A 20,253-nucleotide genomic window follows, 5' to 3' on the forward strand; every position below is an offset into this window, starting at 1 on the left:
AGTAAGGAGATAGTTTTAGAGAGGAGTGTGATGTCGCTTCTAAGTGAGGAGAGTTCTTCGATGAGGGACCCAAGGGCAGGTTCAATGTACAGGGAGGCTAGAGTGTGAGTTGATGAGTGCGGGGGGACCGTGTTTGGGGGGGGGAGATGTGGGGGTAGGAGACGAGGGGGATGTGGGGGAGGCGGGTTGAGTTGTTTGGATGTAAGAAGTGTTAAGAGGAAGGGAGATGTTGGTGGTGAGGTTGAAGGGAGAGGTGTGTGTAGCGGAGCAGGGTGACAGGGGAAAAGGTGATGGGGGGAGAGGTGAGGGTAGAGGATGGGTGTGATGTGGGGAGTACTGTTTTTTGGATGTCAGAGATGTTGTAGGGAGGGGGGATGATAGGGGGGAGGTTGGAAGGAGATGATTGTGTAACAGAGTATACCGAAGTGGGAAGATGAGATGAGAAGAGGGGAGCAGTGGGGGTAGATAGGGGTGGAAGGAGTTGAGGAGTGTCGAGGAGAAGAGGGAAGAGGGGCGTGGTTGGTAAGGTGGGTGATGAATCACGCAGTAGAAGGTGTGTGGAGACCGTGTTCAGGGATAGTGATATGGTTTGGGATGGAGTGCTAATAGGAGGTGTCGAAACAGTAGGGAGCGAAGGAGAGGAGAGAGAAATTAAGGGGGATGTGGGCACTGTGGGTTGGGTAGGGTCAGATGGGAGAGGTGAAGGTGAAGAGGGTTGGATGGGGGGTAATGGCTCTAGGGTGAGATGAGGTGAGAGCGCAGGGTCAGGGGATAGTGTGGTGGTTGGGGATACATTGCTAATAAGTAGATCATTAGAAGTTGTGGAGGACGGGGGGGGGCAACCAGAGGAGGTGATATTGGGTTAGGCGCAATGGGGGCGGATGAAGAAATTAAAAGTTGAGGTTTTTCGGAGAGACAAGATATTAGTGGTATGGGAGGAAGGGGGGGCGGTGAGTCTGGGGGAGGGGGGTACTGGTGGTCAAGATTCGAGTAATTTAAGAGGAGCTGTGGTAAGGCGTTGAAGTGTTGTTCAAAGATGTCAAGGTGTTTTTCAGAAGCTTGGATGAGTATGGTTCCCGATTTGAAGATGGATATGTCTATTTCCCCGGGAAAGGAAGAAGATGGTTTGGTGGAGAGTTTAAAACCGTAGGGGATGTTGCGTGAGTTGGAGATTAGGAAGTGACCTAGGAATATGCTTTTCCATTTAGACGGGCGTTTGGTGAAGAAGATGAGATTGGTGACAAGAGAGGAGTTAAGGCTGTTATGGTGGTCAGCGAATAAAGTTTCAGGGTGGAGGCAGATAAGTTTGTGTTTAAGTTTTTTTTTACCATGTTTAGAGAGATGGGGTGGGTAGACGATGGACCAAGAGTTAGGGCCAAATTTGGAGATGAGGGAGGATGGGGATGGAGGTGGAAGAGTGAGTGGGGGCATGGTTGAGAGAGAGGAAAAATGGGGGGGGAGAAGCACACTGTAATGAGAATGAACTAGTATTCCGAAGTATTATGGTATGGAACAATGTCCTGGGCAATGTTATACAGTAAGGGAACAAAGGCAAGGGTGATAGTAGGATTAAACATAGAGAGCAATCTGAGCAGTTACATGGGACATGATTACAATGATCATAAGTGATGGTGGACTGAGCAAAGGAATATCATAAAATAAATGATGACAACAAAAGTAATAAATAACATATAACACAATGAACATTCCTGTTAGCCATAAAAAGACTTAGAAAGCGTCACAATAAGAAGCATATCTGACATGATATCAAATTGAGAGCAGAATAAGTATAAAACAGGATAAAAATGTGCTAGAATATGATAGGTAGAGTAGATTAATAAATCGGATAACAATAGTAGTTATACATAATGACGTAAAATAATAAATGACGTGAAATAATAAATAATACAATGAACATTCCAGATAGCAATAAAAGAATTAGGAGGCGTTACATTACAATAGCAAATCAACATGATAACAAAATGAGAGCAAAATAGGTGTAAAACAATTAAGATAAAATAAAATGATAAAATGCGATAGAGTTTAATAGAATTAATGAATAGGATACAAAACAGTATTTAGTTCAATACATGTGAGTAATAAAGATAGGAAGGAAATGAAGATGAAAAGAGTGACAGAAGAGTTCAGTAAGCATGAAGGGAGTAATAAGATGTAGAGCGGAGTAAGAGTGATAGTGGAGGTTATAGATAAAAGAATTAGAGGTGATGGGGAATAAATAGCGGTGATTGTTGAGTAAAAACACAGGCAGCAATAAAGTGCAAAAACCGAACGCAAAATTAGTGAGGGAACGGAGTGAACCACAATGGAATAACAACAAAACCTAATACAATCCCCGCAAAGATACGCAAGGTGAGGATCGCTAGGTTCAGTACCAAAAGTATTGGGTCATCAAGCTGCACATAATCTCAAATTGGATTAATTGTTAAAAACAGTCCAGCGAATCAGACAGTCATAGCGCAGATACACAAAAGGAGCTCATAGGAAGATTGGCAGTGGAAGATAACTATAGGGGTAAGAAACATATATGACATATAATAACTGGCACTAGTTTGAAACAATAAAATTTAAAAAACCATAAAAAGCATATGAGGGGCAGATTGAAGAATTAACAGGACATGTATTATGTGTATGAGATTAGTAGTGCGTTAAATTCTTCATACAGTTTTTCTATGGCCTGCCATAGACAGTCCAATTGTTAGCATAGGGGATAAAAAAGGAAAAAAAGATAAAAGGGGGATAGGTAAATAGGCGAAGAGCTGTTATGATAGCAATATGAGGCCACGGAGAATAGTGCAGTGAAAAACATCAGACATAATACATAAACAATCAAAAATGTCACAATAAGATCACTATAAAGTTGTTAATAGGAGGTCATGGGCAATTAACACAAAATAGAAGTGGCAGTGATAAGATTATATAAAACATATGGGGGTAGGGAAGGAGCTGTCAAAACTAGTCAGATGAGAGAAAAACAACAATGAGGAACGAAGTTCAGGATAAGACCACAAGGTGGCGCCCCCGGTTTAAGGAAGGAGTCAGGAAAGTTGGAAAGTTGTCAGGAAAGTTCTGGCTCACCCCCAAAATCGGGGGTTTATATACTTTTTTCTGCATAGAAGATCAGCAAAACTGCAAAATCATCCCACCCATAGAGCCCACCTGGAAAAGAGTATTCGAGGAAGGGTGCAGGGAAATTCACATAAATAGTAACCTCTGTAATGGAAAAGAATGAATGCCCAAACTCGACTATTCCTCAAAGCAAAAATTAGATATTGTTTGACTGTTTTTACTTCATTTCTGAACACATGAAACAACAGAGCTCTAGTTATAGAACGGATTTTCAAAACACAATTGTCTCTTTGGTATATGTATTTTCTAGGCCCCAAAGTTACTAAAACTATAACTAGCCTGGTCGTCTGGTTCCACCCCACCCCATATATGCCTCTATGAGCTCAAACCTTTGCATGTACACCTTTCTACTAACCATTCCAGTCTCAAGGCACTACAGCACCTCCAAGACATGATATTGTATCTCTTGCCCTTCCCAGTTCAATCCATAATGCTAAATATTAGAATTAATTGGCCTTTTGGTACACCAAGTTGTTCCTGGAGGCACTTTTCACTCACAATATTATGACAATGTTTGACAGGGAGGCTGTCCACAGCCTACTCTAGGCCCAGAAAAGATATGCTTAAGAACTCGTTCTCAGTGTCCCAAAATTAGCAGCACATACAAAGAAACTGAAATTCAATTGATAAGGCACACTAGAATTTAAATGTGCTTCCATTGATTCTTTGCATTATAATATTTGTAGTATAATGTTTTCAGCAAAGTAGTATTTATATGTGCATGTAAACTATTTTTATGCAAAGGCTAATTTAGTTACTGAAATTGAGCAGCAACATATATATGAGATACTATGATTCTCAAGTTAAAACAATCTTTGGTTAATAGCAACAAGATTTCCAGCAAAATTTGGTTAAAGAAGATGGTACCTTCAGGAAAATATAGACAGAATCTGACCAGTTCTTAGGTTGTGCTTGTAGAACTGAAATTTTCAACTGGTATTAAATATGATTATTGTGCACTGGCTCTCAAAACACAATTGCATCTAAGTACAGATTAAATGCTGTAAACATTAAATAATCACTAAAGCTCTGTTGTCAAGTAATCATTATTTTTGCATTCAGGTCATGGTGTGGATCCATGGAGGAGGATTAATCCATGGCGGTGCATCCTATTATGATGGATCTGGGTTATCCGCATATGAAAATGTTGTTGTGGTATCAATTCAGTATCGACTTGGAGCACTTGGTTTTTTAAGGTAAAATATTTTTAGAACATGTTCACTTTTACAAGTATTTTAGTCACAACTTGGCCGGGGCAAACGTACTTAAAACACACAACTACTTGCATTTTCCAAATAGCCTTGGTTTGTTGAGATTGACAAACCAGTGAAGGGTTTGAACACAGCAGTGATTAATTAGTAAAAGATTTAAGTGCCAGGGTCCAAAGTATTTCTCAAGGGTCCACAGAATGTTGGCACCACCCACAGCTGCTCCGACTGTTGCCAAATACCAGTAACAGCAGTACCTACATGCTAGTTTCCACTTAAAAAAACTATATTAAATCATTAAATGCTGCTTTGATTAATTCTGCTTAGAAAACAGACAGTTAGCGCCACCGTGGAGTGGATACAAACATGATCGTGTGTAGAAATAAGTGCTGGTGCTAAGCGGTAGCAGATACAAGCACAAACTAAGGCACTGGCCTAAAGAAATGTATGGACCTGATTTATAGTATTTATTAAGGCGCAAAGCAAACTATTGCCTGTAAAATCATTTGGATCTCAAACATGGGGCCGATTATGATTGCGGTTTTTCCGCATCCTCCGGGCCGGCGGAAGTCACCGCCGGCCCGGAGGATGCCGAAAAACCGCTGCGGAGCCTCCAAAGACCCACCGCCATATTAGGTTGGCTGGTGGGTCTGGAATTTCGTCCGCCGCTTTTCCGCTGCGGTCGCATTACAACTGCGGCGGAAAAGCTCTGATATGGTGGCGGTGTCTATCAGACACCGCCAGCCATATTGGGATGTTGGGAAAGACATGCTTTTCCGCGGCGGCTTTTCCGCCGTGGGAAAACATATGGACTTTCACTTCGGGGGCCCGTTGCGGGCACCCTGGGTGAAGGGGGGGTGGGGGGTGCACATGGGGGGTACCTATGGTACCCCCCTGCATTTGCATGCGCAAAGCAGCAGGCACTGCGCGGTGCCTGCCGCTTTGTGCATGCAAATGCGATGCATTCATTTTTAACCTTGTGGCGGGTGCAGCTTGAAGCTTGAAGCTGCACCCGCCGCAATGTTAAAGATAGAGGATGTGACCGCCACCCTGGCGGTCACATCCTAATCTGCTCGGAGGGAACGCCGCAGCCCCTACAGACGTTCCCTCCTCCTCAGGGGTCGCGGACGGACTTAAGTCCGTCCGCGATCTTAATCGGGCCCCATGGTTAGGTCTGCTTTTAGTAATTGTGCTTCTTGAAGTCAGATGACCCCCAAATAAATAAGTACCCTGACATTAAAACTAATCAGCTTGACCAGCAGTTCTGACCATTTACCACACTACTCCTGAGCTTCCAGCCACAATGGCCTATGTGTGAAGTCTCCACTGTAGAGCCAGTGTATGAAGGTTGTTGCTTGTGTAGTGCAGGTGGAATTAAACCCAACCATTCTCTAGAACCCCACCCCCTGCCACCAACCCAGTGAACATTTCAACTGTACTAACAAAAAGCTCCAGTGCCCTTCCTGTATCGAGCAGGGTGAGGTAGGTATGTAACCATAAGTCCCTTTCACATCACTATGTTTGGGAATCTTACCATATTTCTCCTCTATCCAGGAAACCTCCATTCCATAACACCCCCGCCTATGCCTGTCCCTTCTATAATCACTTCACATTCCCCTTTCACTCCATTCCATAATCGCTTCAAAGTTCCCTTTCACTCCATTCTATAATTGCTGGACTCCTATACTATCCAACAGGCCATTGTTTTATGAGGTGGGGCCCGTGTCCTGTGGATTTTATCTAGTTCTACCTTGAAGGCTTCATGCCCCAGTAGTCTCTGAAAATCTTCTGGCCATATACCTTCCTCTCAGCTTGATACTCCTCGAATTCTGGTGCTATTTTGTTTAGTGCTTTTTCCAAGTTGTCCAGTTGCCCTTGTAGGGCTATGCTCTGTTCTTCACTGCAATGAGCTCCTGTCTGAGGAATTATTGTTTCTCAAATCTGCTGTCCCCTGCCTCCTCCAGAGAGAACACTCTTTCCTGCAAGCTACTGTCAGCTTTGATTTCTTGAATCTCTTCAGAAGTTCTCTTTTAAAAGGGTAACCTCATCACAAAGTCCCTGAAATAAGACCTCCAGGAAATGCCTCATGATCGGACCTTTGTTTGTTCACCTTCAGAGGGCAGAGCAGCCTACAGGCTGACCATGGCCTTGTCTCTTCTGCTTGACTCCACTTTCTGTGCTTGTTGCCTTGCTAGCATACCTTTTATTGATGTGTAATGTTTCCCTTTGATGTTGCCATGTTGCCACTCTTCCTCCAGGTTTACTTGTATTGGCCATGCCTCACAAGAGCTCATCCGCTTTTCTCTAGCTTCCTAATTCATCTTTTGTTGCTCATTTCTTAAGTTGTTTTTTGTCATACGAGGAACAGTCCTCTAATGGACCAACATTGAAGTCGCTGCAACATGTAAGCCTTGTTTCTTTGCCACTAGCATTTTGTGGAATGTTCATTGTAACCTCACCTCTTTGCACTGTGTGTACTTTGTATTGAACATTGCCCACCCCCTAGTGTCAGTTAATGGTTTGATGGAAGGTATAGTAGATTTAAAGCCCTGTGCTATTTGGATGTTCGGTCTAACATGCCGAGCCCATTCGCAGAGTTGTTTCACTCTGTCAGCTCTGCTATCTGCTGTGTGTGAGTCGGTCTACCCCGTAGCTCAGTCCCCTGATGGCTCTCTTTGGTGTCAAAGCCACCCAATCAACTCCTTCAGTACAGTTTTGTCTCACAAGGTGCAGGGAAGGAACGGTCAGCTAGGTTATTCTGACTGTGGACCCTGCACTGTTTATCTCTAAGTGTTCCTCCCAGCACTCCCACGCTGGGAAGATAATGCCAGGTATCCACACATCACTCACTAGACTTTCTGTAGGGTAGAGACACATAGAGATAGCCCTGATGAAAGCCAGTAAGCTTATAATAGGCAGAAATGTGTTGGCATACTTTTGTGGTTTATCCTTAGGTTCTTTTAATCAGTAAACTGAATCATAGCATCATCCCGAAAATATAAGAAATATCTAAGAACTCCAGCAGGTCAGCCTCCCCTTGAGGTTGAGTCCACCCTGGTAGCACCATCCTAACAGGGTGGGACGAGGTGGTAAATGATGAAGCATGTTACATTACATGAGTGAGCCATCCTCGTACAATTCTTGGTATAGCCTAGACACTGGGATTACATTAGGTCGCGACAGCAGGGATCTCTCAAGGTCCTTTTTCAAGTCTTGCTGAGTAGCCAACTAGGCTCATAGCGAAATCCAAGAATGTCACACCATTTGGGTGGTATATTATTTGAATGACGGCAGGCGTGAGCCCACTAATGCCCTTGATCTCTCCACTTGTGTGATATGATATCTAATTATTGTCACTAAAGCAGAGGAGAGCCTTGAGGAACAAGTTTATGGATTTGACATAGATCTGAGAGAGATGAGCAACTTATCTAAAAACCATCTTTGTGGCATTTTCACTTAAGATCTAGCTTTAATAATGAGATTCTTTGTAATACAAAAAAATGCAGCATAGATGTTTTTTCTAGATTCTTCTAAGCTAAAGACAGAAAATATGAATTTCATACTTAGAAAGGACCTATTTGAATAAAGATACTGCTTCATCCTGTGCAATAAGTAGCACTCATGAATGGTAGGTCTGCAGGGCCACACCTGCTACATATTTGGTATATCACCCTCCTGTATAAGGGAGCAGCATATATTACAGTCCTGAGAATCACTATAGTGTTGATTACAATGTTCTATAGGAAGCAGTACCAGGTAGTTATTTTGGTTGCCATGGTGAACTGTGGACTGGTGTCTCATGGTTGCAGTTCCATTAGGAAGATTAAATTCTCTAGGATGCTTGGCAGTGCTGTAGGTTATAGTTCCCTATCTTGTGCTGTATGGTAGGTTGAGGTCAGTAGCAGGGAAGATTTTATGACTAGTGTCTCCAGTATACCAGGAAGTGTAGAGTAACTGTCCCTAGTGAAGGAAGGCGAAGTTTTATGTGGTGATGGTGGTTACGCTTCGCTATGCAATACTGTAAAAAATCCCAGAGAAAGTCCTGGGTTCAGAGTTGTTCTGGCTGTCCCTGGTGCTGAACAGGAGCTGCATGAGAACTGAATGTACTGCTGAAACAGTGGTGCATGGGGAAAAGTTGCAAAAACACAACAACAGTTGGTTACTGACTTTGACCAAAGGTCCGATGGAGTTCTCTCTAGATGCAACGTCGAGTAAAGGGGTTGGTTGCCGGACTGGGGACCAATAGGCCTTGGCAGCGGTAAGTGGAGCAGGAAGATACTTTGAAATGCAGTGGTTCTGGTGAATGCAGTAGCTTCCTATTACTTCGTGGAAGGAAGGACTACAGTTCCCTCAATGCACTAGACCATCTGGATTTGGGCGATCCCTCCGAAGGCCCGATGGCTAGTGATTCTTCGAATCCGGGCGTTGTGTTACCTGCTGTTTGCAAGGGACTAGTGGCAGTAGTCCAGGAGAGTCTGGGGGTGTTTCAGGCTTTCACAGGGGTCCCAGGGAACTGAGAGATAGCCTAGGAAGAGTCTCAATCAGGCAGTTCCAGGAACGTGGCCACAGGTGCAGGGTATACCTCTTATGCTTTGTGTAAGCCCTGTTGTCCTAGACACTGCTCTCTTCTTCTGTCCTCTTTCATGCAGGTTGTTCAGAACTGAGGTTCTGGTGTCAGGGGTAGCCCTGGAATCCTCAATTTGGAGGAGTTAGGGTTGTGGAAGCAAGCAGCCAAGGGACTGCTAGTCCCTCCAGCGTGTCCACCATTGAGAAGACAACATCTGGGGGTCTAGGTCACCTTTTGTACAGACCTGGGCAGTGAACTCCGCTCCGTTCACGGAGTTTGTGGAGTTTTCTGCACTCCGCTCTCCGCGTAGCTTGTAGAGTGCAGAAAACTCCATTTTGCATAGTGCAGGGGAGTTTTTCTCCGCTCGCGCTCACGAACGGTAAGTTCGCGAGCGCGAGCTGCCGCTTGAGTAGAATTTCTACCAAAGCGACAGGGAAACCAGCGCAAATGGCAGTTCGCATTGCACTCCGCCACTTGCGTCTGTCACTTTTCAGAGTTCCGCGTAGCAAAACTAGGCCCAGGGTTACTTTTGTACCCAGAACCCTCCACTCTGCCACTTCTAAAAATGTCAGAACCCTTTTTCTGGGGGAAACCAGACTGCCCAACCAGAAGGTGTGGCTAGCCTAATTGGGTAGACACCTTTTTGACTATCTAAATTTCCCACCTGCCCAGGTCATATGTGCCTTGGGGAGGGGGAGGGCTGTTTCCTTCTCTGGAAGTCAGTCCTGATGCATATCAGAGGCGGTACAGCCTTTGAAGCTCACCGCCTTGATGCGTCACTTCACTAGCCTGCTTGGGAGGGAGGAGGTGTGACCTCCTTCCTGCCCAGGCCTTTGTTACTGACCTCTGGGAGTGATCACTCTGCTGAGCAGGAGATTGGAATCTTGTCTTGACAGCAGCAAGAGCAGGAAGTGGGGTCTTGCCGGCCACAGCACAGAGAAGCTGGAGCAACCAGGTGGGCAACCTCTAAGGTAGACAGGTGGGTGCATACCATATCGTCCTCAACATGAGATTCATGTCAAGAGTGCGAAGTCACGTTGTTTGATACCAAACTTGACATATTTAGGCAGTACCATAATGAAGCTGCCAACCTCGGATTTGCCCGGGTGCCAGCCTATTTTATTCCTGCAGACCATCTAACAATTATATTGTCCTTTAATGGTAAAGGGCACTTTGAGTCATATAATCTTGCACTTACACGTCCACACCTTTGATTTACTGCACTATGCCTCCTGGGAGTTAGGAGGACTTTCACAGGGGAAACTGGCGTATATGAAAGCATTGACTTTGCTAACCATGGTGAGGGTAAAGTTGAGTTCAAGCAGTTTGCCCTGCTCCTATGTTCTGCAATAACAGGCCTGCTGTCAGCAGCTTATTTGGGTCCCTCAGGGTGGCACAAACAGTTTTGCAAGCCCTGGGGACCCCTTTACCACCCACGCCCTGAGCACTACTGGTACCATATTCTAGGGACTTATAAGGGGGGTAAAGTCCTTGTCAATTGGGATTGCCAATTCACACATAACAGTTTTAGGGAGAGAACACTGACACTGGGGTCTGGGCAGCAGACATCCGTATATCAGAATCATAGCCATCAGCATTGGAGCAAAAAAGTGGGGAGGGGCTTGTCCGTACAAAAAGAGCACTTTCCTACACTTTGGGCTTAGTACGGTTTGGTCTTCTAGTGTACACTGAAGTGGCTGAGGTGCTTTGGTGACCCTAGGGTGCAGAGCACTGTGGTGTGACATTGTCCATAGGTTGCATTGCAATGGATTAATGTCTGTATGATGCAGTGCCATGTGGTGAGTTAGTGTTCCTAGAATACAGTCCAATAAAATTGATTAGTGTATTTGTATCCCTAGTGTGTAATTCAGTGTGGCAGATTGTTCCCCTAGAATTAGGTTCTGTGTGGTGGGTGTTCCTTTGAGGCAGGGTGTTGTGGTTAGTAACCCTTCAGTGCAGTACATTGAAGGTGGTTTTTGTCCCTCAGATGCAATGTGGTGAGTTGGTTTTGTTGAGTTAGCACCTTGGGGTAGCAGTGTTGTATAGGTTGGTGCCTTTCTGAGGCCATTGACTGTGGTGCAGAGAGTTAGTATTCCTAAAATGCAGTTTAGCGGTTGCTTCCACCAGGATGCAGTAACATCCGGTGGGTTGTTATCCTTATGGCATTATTGCATTGTGGAGGGTCTGCCTCTCTGCTGAACTCTAGAGGAGGCCCAGTGCTGTGATAAAATGACGGCAGATGGGTTCAAAAGCTTGGCTGAGAGGAAGTCAGTGGAAAACGTCTAATACTTGGAAAATAAACCATATGGCCCATTAGGGTCAGCCTCTTTAGAAAGTGATTCTTTACTAACTATACTCACATGCTAATTATTTAATGATGACTATATAGTCAAAACAAGCAGGTTAGGGCCTGGTTAAAAGTTTAGTGGACAGATTTTCTTCAGGATGGCAGAGGACGTTTAGAGGTGACCACTGGCACTGCGGTCACCCCTATACATTGAAATGAACCGCTGTCACAATAATTTCTTTCAACATAGTAAAAGTTTGGAGTACGGCTGTCATTGGTTTTGACAGCCACACTCGAAACTATTGAAATTATTTTATTTTTCAACAACAAACTCCCAAAGTGGGAGTTTATTTTTGAAAAACAAAAATCTAATGAGCCCCACACCCTTCAAGTCTTGTACCAAGGCAAGTGATTATTTTAGTTTTCTTCCGGTCCCTCACCTCCTGTTTTTTCCTGGCAGAGATAAACAGGAAAAGAACACCATAAAACCTAAACAGAGCAGATGGTATAATGTTCCTTCCCCGTCAGGTAGTCAGCAGAGGTATTCTGTCTCCAGAGTAAAAAGGGGCTCCATCAATGGAATACTTAACCCCTTCGATGCCAGACCTCCCCCGTGCCACGCCCTTTTTTGACTATTTGGGGTAGTTCGCGCTTCAGCTCCCATAACGTTTTGTTCCCTGAGGATTCTAAAGGTAACAGGGGTTTTTGAATTCCCTTGGAGAGGGATTGAGAAATTAGGCAAAATACAGCTACATTTAGGTTTTTGGGGGAAAAATGTGATAAAAGTGCTGCAGACGAAAAAGTCTAGTTTCTTCCCTGCAAGTGGTATCAACGGAGGGTGTGTGATGCTAAAATCACCATCTTCCCAGCTTTCTGGAACAGGTAGACGTTTGTCACAAAACCAAAATTCTCTACACAGTTTTGGCATTTTACTGGGAGAGCCTATTTTTCCTATTTTTGAGCTTTCAACCACCTTCCAGTTAGTGTTAGAAATTGGTATGAAACCAATAATAGATCCCAGAAAGCTATACATTTCTAAAAAGTAGACCAAACTTTTAATGTAGCATTTTTTTGTGTAGGCCCTTCAAGGTTTTCCTATGGAAAGTAACAGTTGGTAGATTTTTTTAACCTTTATACCGTTATGTACGTGGGACCCTTATGGTTGCTGGGTTATATGAGGCTGGTTGGTTCACCAAGAACCTCAAGTACCCAGAGCCAATTACTGAGTTGCACCTTGCAATATGTTTTCATTGTGTACCGGGTGGACAGTAATTCATTTGGTAAAATTTAAAGAGTGTAAAATCGGTATCAAGTAAACCTATGTATTTCTGAAATCGAAACAAGATATGGAGTTTAGAAGCAGTGGTTATTTGTGCATGTCTGAATTTATGAGTACCCATATTAGCATGTGAATTAGAGGGTATTGTTAAAATTGACTTCTTGTTTACATGCTGTCTTACATTTGGAAGGCAGAACTGCAGAGAAAGACAAATAGTAATAACATTTGTTCTACTGTTTTGTGGTTCCCTAGGACACCCGATACAAATGGTACCTCACTTGTGTGAGTAGGTTTAGTGCCCACGACAGGAAACAGCCCAAAAAAGGAACAGGGACACATAAAAAAATTTCCAGTGAAAACTGACCCTTGTATTGCAATGTGCATAACTGTGCATTTTGGGCCCTAGCTCATCCGGAACCTAGAAAAACCTAGCTAACCTGTATATTTTTGAAAAACAGACACCCACGGAAATCCAGGAAGGGGTGACTTGTGAGGCTCTCACCAGGTTCTGTTACTTGGAATCCCTTGCGAACCTCAAACTTTGTAAAAAATAAAAACACATTTTCCTCACGTTTCTGTGATGGAAAGTTCTTGAATTAGCAGGGAGCCACAAAATTCCACCCACCTAGCATTCCCCCAAGTCTGTTGTTAAAAGTGATACTCACTTGTGTCCGTAGGTCTACTGTCCACGTAAGAAAATGGCCCAATACACAACATGCACACATCACATTTTTCTAGTAAAAACTGAACCTTATTTGCAATGTGTCTAGCTATGGATTTTGGGCCCTAGCTCAGCTAGCACCTAGGGAAACCTAGCAAATCCATACATTTTTTAAAAGTAGCCACCCAGGGAAATCCAGTATGGGGTGACTTGTACGGCTCTCATCAGGTTCTGTTACCCAGAATCTCTTGCAAACCTCTAACTTTGTAAAAAAACACATTTACCTCACATTTCTGTGATGGAAAGTTCTGGAATCTGCTAAAGCCACAAGTTTCACCATCCCAGCATTGCCCAAAGTCTGCCCAAAAAATCATACATCACTTGTATGGGTACGCCTAGTGCCCGCGAAAGGATACAGCCCAAAATGCAACGTGGACACATCACATTTTTCGAGTGAAAACTGACCCTTTCTTTGCAATGTGCCTAGCTGTGAATTGTGGGCCCTAGCTCAGCTGGCACCTAGGGAAACATGGAAAACCTGTGCATTTCTGAAAAACACACTCCCAGAGGAATCCAGGATGGAGTGACTTATCTGTCTCTTACCAGGTTCTGTTACCCAGAATCCCTTGCAAACCTCAAACGTTGTCAAAAAAACACTTTTTCCTCACATTTCAGTGATGGAAAGTTCTGAATTCTGTAGAGAGCCACAAACTTTTACCCACCCAGCATTCCCCCAAGTCTGCCGATAAAAAGAATACCTTGCTTGTGTGGGTAGGCCTGGTGTGTGCAACAGTAAATTACCCAAAACATATTGTGGAGACATCAAAATTATTTATCATGAGGCAACCTGGTTTTGCAAGGGAGTCATCCATGTTTTTGGCCCCAAGCTCGGCAGCCATCTAGGGCAACCTACTAAACCCAGACATTTTTTAAAACTAGACACCCTGGGCAGTCAAGGGAGGTGGAGCTTGTATGGATATCTGAATGTTTTCTTACCCAGAATCCCCTGCAACTCTCAAATTGAGCTTAAAAAATCTAATTTTCCTCACATTTCTATGTGGTAAAGTTGTGGGATCACCAGACAGACACAAATTTCACCCAGCATTCTCCCAGGTTTTCATATAAAAATGGTGCCTCACTTGTGTGAGTGGGCCGAGTACCAACGACAGGGAAGGGCCCAAAACGTATTGTGGATACATAAAAATTATGCATCGCAAAACAACCTGGTTTTGCAAGGTGGGCACCTGCGTTTTTGGTCCCGGGCTAGACGGCCTTCTATGGAAGCTTATCAAACCCAACTAGACCTTTAGGGGAGTCCAGGGAGGCATGGCTTGTGTGGATGCCCCAATGGTTTCTTGCAAAAACAGGTTGTTTTGTCATAGATAAGGGGCACCTGCGTTTTTGGGCGGGGGCTCGGTGCCTATCGTGGGAAACCTACCAAAAGGAGACATTTCTGAATGCTAGATACCCAGAGGAGTCTAGTAGTGTGTGGCTTGTGTTGATCCCCCAACATTTTCTTACCCAAGCAAACCTCAAATTGAGCTAAAAACCTCACATTGCTGTGTGGGAAGTTTGTGAGATCACCACACCAGCATCGTTTCCCTCAGTCTCTCGATAAAAATGATACCTCACTCGTGTGGGTGCCCAAAGCAGTGTCAGCCTAAAAACGTATGAAAAAAAACCTGCCCTTCTGGACCCACTTTCGTTCCCCTTCAGTTTTTAATTTGATACCTTTTTAGGCTCTCTGCTTTGGGCACCCACATAAGTGAGGTATCATTTTTTTCATGAGACCGAGGGAAGCGCTGGGTGGTGGGAAGACACATTTTCCACACCAAAATATGAGGAAAGTGTGAATTGTTAGCTACATTTGAGGTTTGCAGGGGATTCTGTGTAATAAAATGCTGGAGGATCCATGCAAGCCACACCACGGTCAAGCACTATCCATGCATACCACCAGCTTACAGCCACCCATGCATAGCACCAGCCAAGTGCCATCCACCGACACAACCAGCCAAGCACCATCCAAGCACATCGCTAACCAAGCGACAGTCCTCGCAGACCACCAGATATGTGACATCCACATAGACCGCTAGCCAAGCAACAGTCCACGCACACTGCCAGACAAGCCCTAGTCCACACACACTGCCAGCTAAGCACAAGTCCACACACACCGCCAGCAAAATGCAGGTTCACACACTGCCAGCCAAACAGAGTGTCAACCGAACTCCAGTTCTCAAACACACTCAGAACTTTTGCTAGTGACTAGTTGTTTCCCCCCCCCCTCCTTTGGGAGCAGGTGTGCCTAAAAATGACGCTGATCGTCTCGGGGGGGGGGGGGAGCAGAAATAGCCAAAATGTGTTCACAAAAAAAGGGGAGCAACCCTTGCCTAAGGGGTCGCTCCCTGACATGCCCATAAACATATCTCTGGTGCTTAGTGTGCTTTCCGCGCCCCGGGGGCAGAAAGACTGTCCCTTTTGTGTTAGCGTGGGGGGATTGGCATACCGATTGTGGGCAGCCTCCACCCCTCTTTTATATAAAAAAAGATCCCTGGTGGCTAGTGGGTCCCCCTCCGAGGGGCAGATGGGGGGCTGAAAGACTGTGGCAGTTTGTGAGGGTTGGGGCATTATAAAGGCTCATTGAGGGCAGCCCGACCCATAAGTTTAAAAAAATAACAAATCCCTGGGCTCTAGTGTGCATTCTGCTCCGGGGGGGGGGGGCAGATTGGGGGTAACAACCCCCATATGCCTCCCATGGGTCAGAAAAACTATCCCTTTTGTGTTAGGCATCCCCACCCCTCTTTTATTGAAAAAAGAGACCATCCCCGGAGACTAGTGGGCTTTCTTCCTTCCTGCCCCATCTGCAAACCTGGGGGGTGCTCATTTTGAAAATGTTTGGGAGGGGCAAGGGCAGTATAGCGCCCGTTCAGGGCAGCCACTACCCCAAAATATCTAAAACAAATTAGCCCTAGTGTCTAGGGGTCTTTCTGCCCTCCCTGGAGCACAAATCAGGGATAATAACCCCATCTGGCTGCCGGGGGGGCAAATAGACAATCATTTTTGTGTTGGGTGTGGGGGCATTGGTATGCCCATTGTCGGCAGCACCCACCCGTCTTTCATTAAAAAACAACATCCCTGGTGCCTAGTAGGCTTTCTGCGCACCAAGGGGGAAGATCGGGGGCTGTTGCCCCATCTGCTCCTCTGGGAGCCAGAAATTGTGGGGGCATTATTGTGCCCATTTAGGGCAGCCCCCACCCCTAAGTATAAAAAAAAGTCCCTGGTGCTTAGTGGACTTTTTTCCCCCCTTGGAGCGCAGATCGGGGGTAATAACCTTCATCTGCCGCCCAGTGGGGCGAAAAGACTGTCCCTTTTGTTTTGGGGATGGGAGCATTGGTATGCCTATTGTGGGCAGCCCCCACCCCTCTTTTCCCTCGCCATGTGCAGCTAAATCTATGCACTATTTTTAATGTATGGCAGTCACCCCTAAGGAGGGCCCCCTGTGCCTAGGAGGCAGGGTGTATTATATTAAGGGTGTGAACATGTAAGTGCAAGCTTATATGCCCCTAAACTGGCCTTTTCTGTTAAAAGCTGCTATAAGTGATAAGCATCCACAAGATAACATGGACTGGAACACCGGCAAACTCGAGGTTGGCAGCCCCATTTTGGTAGCGATGAATATGTCATGTTTGGTATCAAATGACGTGTGTCATCACTCCTGGCATGCTTTTCATGTCGAGGAAGATGTGGCACACACCATGGTGGCTACCTTAGAGGCTGCCCACCTCGTTGTCCATCCTTTCCTGTGCTCTGGCTGCCAGCCCGCATCTGCTGCCGCCAAGACAGGAATCTGATCCCTTGCCACGAGGTGTGAACTATTGCAGGAGTCATAAACAATGGCATGAACAGATAGGAGGTCACACCTTCCTCCATTACAGGATGGCTAGTGAAGTGGCACATCAAGATTGTAAGCTTCACTGCCTGTAATATGCAACCAGGCTGCCTACAAAAGGTGGAAACAACCTTCCCTCTGCCCATTGGCACATTTGCACCCAGGCAGGCAGGAAAATTAGGTATTCAGGAGGTGTCCACTCCCAGAAGGCTAGCCACACCTCGAGGGTGAGCTACCTGATCTGGACAGCTGAGGAAAATCTCTGCCATTTTTAAAAGTGGTCGAAGAGAGGTTTCTAGGTAGAAACATTGACCACAGCCATCAGCTATGGTCACCTCAGGGGTAGATAAACAGCTGGGGCTAGTAACCCACTGTCCACATGCCCCCAATTCCCAAACTCCCCATAATCTAAGATTTTAGGGCTATCCCTGACACCAGAACCTCAGTTCTGATCCGACTTGCAACAAAGGACAAAGAGGAGACCCATGTCTGTGACAACAGTATCTGCACAAAGCAAAGGCGTGAAACTTTGCACCTGCGGCATTCTTCCTGGAACTGCGCAACTGCAACTCATCCTGGACCAAAGCTCGGTTCGCCGGACAGTTCTCCCTCTGAGTGTCAAAGGCAACTCCAGACTACCCTGGACTAGTGGTACTAGTCTAATGCACACTGCCGGGAAAAACAGAGTACTGCAAACGCAGAATCGCTGGCCATCGGGCCCTTCAAAGGATTTCCCAAATGTAGATGGTCCAGTGCATTGTGGGAAATGTAGTCCTGACCTCCAGCAAGTTTCAGGCTACTACCATTTTCCTTCGGACATCAAAATAACTTTCTTCTGACCATGACACTACCAAGGCTTGTTGGTCGCTAGTCTGGCAACCACCACCTTTACTTGACGCTGCACCTTGAGTGAACTCCGCAAAACCTTCATCCGATGTCAGCAGTGGCTTCATTGTTGTCTTTTCACACCCGTTTCCCCACCAGCACCATGTAAGCTTTAAAACCAGCTCTCCCACAGCTCGTGCTTTAGCCCCAAGGACAGCCCGGACAACTCTGACCCCGGCTTCTTGAGACAAGTAAAATCGAACTGGCTGTCGTGGCCACATCACCTTCACCCTCCTTGGGTTCCACACAAGGAGAACTGAAAGTGACCAATTGTCGCCAGTTGGTTTTTAGCATTGACCGCAATGAGGAATCTTTGCAGTATTGTTTAGCACTGATTTAATATATATATATTTTAGAGTTTTAAATAGCGCAAACTAGACCAGGGGCATCGGGTATCAGAGCGCTTTACATTAGCACCAGTTTCGTTACAGATGAACATATTCCTTTTTGTTAGGCACAGGGAGATTACATGATTTGCCCATAATCACATGTTGTGTAGCGTTGTTACCGAGACTCAAACCCAGTTCCCCAGGTCCAAGGTCGACCGCTCTAGCCGTAAGGCTACATCCTCACCCCAATATTGCTTCTAAAATCAATAACTCTGGTTATAGTCAACTGATTGACTTCATTTTGGTGTCTAAATTTATTTAAAAATGTGCTTTATTGTTATAAATTGGTGTCGGAATTTCTTTTGAGTCATGTCAATTACGTATCATCCATGTTGGTACTCTGCAATGCCTAACAAATGTTCCTGTAGTTAAGCCTGACTGCTCTTTGCCCCTCTTCCAAGACAGAGCTAAGGAATCATTATTGTGAATCCAAGGACCATCTTTGTGGTATTGTGAGGGTATTGGATGGTGAAGCATAATCAGCAGCATCACATAATGCCCCTACTTCCTGCAATAGTGATGTTAAAGTTAGTTTAGAAGCAGACAAACATCATCTGCATGAGGAAGAAGTGTGTTATGTAGCCCAGTCCTCTATACTTTTTTAAAATCATTTTTATATATACAAAGTAGATTTTTTTACAAGTTTTAATGCAGAATCATTTGATTGGGATCTCTGCACAAAATGCCTCAGGATTCAAGTAAAGTTCTAGGTAGCATAGCCATTACAGCCTTTATTGAAAAATCAATAAATATGGGTAAGTGTGTGGGTATAGAGAGAGATGTGTAGATGGTCTCCTTTCCTTAAATGTTGATACAAGGAGCTAAAGAATTTTATGGATATTACTGGATTTGGCAACACTCTACAATGGTTAGCTGTGGCATAATGAAACACGAGGGGGCCACCCTGAAAAGTACACGGGGGGGGGGAGTCCCGAGCCTCCAGGCCCAGTCAGGAGCTCTGAGGCAAGGGGCCTGCTGCCCGTTCACAGTGCTGGAGGGCCTCCCCTGGAGCTCAGCTGCAGGGGCTAATATTAGGCCACTGAATGACGGCTAAACATCTTTTGTTTTTAAATAAAATCTAATTTGTCTGGTCACTGATTCCTTTTTTTAGTACTGGTGATGAGCATGCTCGTGGAAACTGGGGATTCCTGGATCAAGTGGCTGCTTTGCAGTGGGTTCAAGAAAATATTTTACATTTTGGTGGGAATCCAGAATCTGTCACAATATTTGGAGAATCTGCGGGAGGAGTAAGCGTTTCAGCACTCGTAAGTACCTTAATTACCAGAAATCACTACGTTCCAAGTCAGAATGAATTATGTTTGGGTCAGTTTTATATATCTCTACAACCATAAAGCAGCTCTTGGAATTTTGAAGGATTGGCACATATTCAGAAATTCAGCTCAATGAAATGATAAATATTGTGATCTTTAATTAAAATAAGTCCCATTTGACACCGTAGTGCCCCAGCCCCTATTATTCTGCCTTAATCTAAGCTAGAAGTCTTCAAACGGTGGGCAGGCCCCCATGAAGGGGACTACGTTGATTTTGGTGGTGGCATTATGCTCAGACCATGAGGAGCCTGTCATGTAGCTCCTGAATATCCTTATATTGTGTTAAGTTAGCATAGGTACATTTGAGGTTTAAACGCCATTTTCCATTCTTGCAACTTCTGCACACGACACTTAATTGTTGACTTAGCTTTCAACCTAGTAGTTTGCCGTGGTTTATGTGAGAATAATATGTTATTGCTCTGATATCAGCTTTGCTTAATAAACTATGTCTGCACGAAGAGTGCTGAAGTTTCAGGAACAACACGATATGGAATTGTTATGAGGTCTGATCTCCACGCCTTCATAGTCATAACACAAGTGCAGCCTTTGCCAACTCTGGCTTCAGGCGGGATTGATATTGCTTTGCACGGACACATAGAACACACTTGATGCG

The 20,253-nt window shown here is 44.9% G+C and overlaps 1 protein-coding gene across 2 annotated transcripts in view; it reads left to right on the forward strand.

Moving 5' to 3' along the window:
* LOC144797774 (fatty acyl-CoA hydrolase precursor, medium chain-like) overlaps positions 1–20,253 on the forward strand; it is a 420,050-nt gene that overhangs the window by 116,898 nt on the left and 282,899 nt on the right. For both annotated transcript variants that reach the window (XR_013603460.1, XM_078668535.1), the window contains exons 5-6: positions 4,210–4,343; positions 19,421–19,574. Coding sequence is in view for 1 of the 2 variants with exons in the window: in XM_078668535.1 (XP_078524661.1) it covers positions 4,210–4,343; positions 19,421–19,574 (288 nt within the window). In the remaining variant the exon portion in view is untranslated. The remainder of the gene's footprint in view (positions 1–4,209; positions 4,344–19,420; positions 19,575–20,253) is intronic.

The sequence above is a fragment of the Lissotriton helveticus genome, chromosome 12 (genome assembly GCF_964261635.1).
Source record: "Lissotriton helveticus chromosome 12, aLisHel1.1, whole genome shotgun sequence".
Lineage (NCBI taxonomy): Eukaryota > Metazoa > Chordata > Amphibia > Caudata > Salamandridae > Lissotriton > Lissotriton helveticus.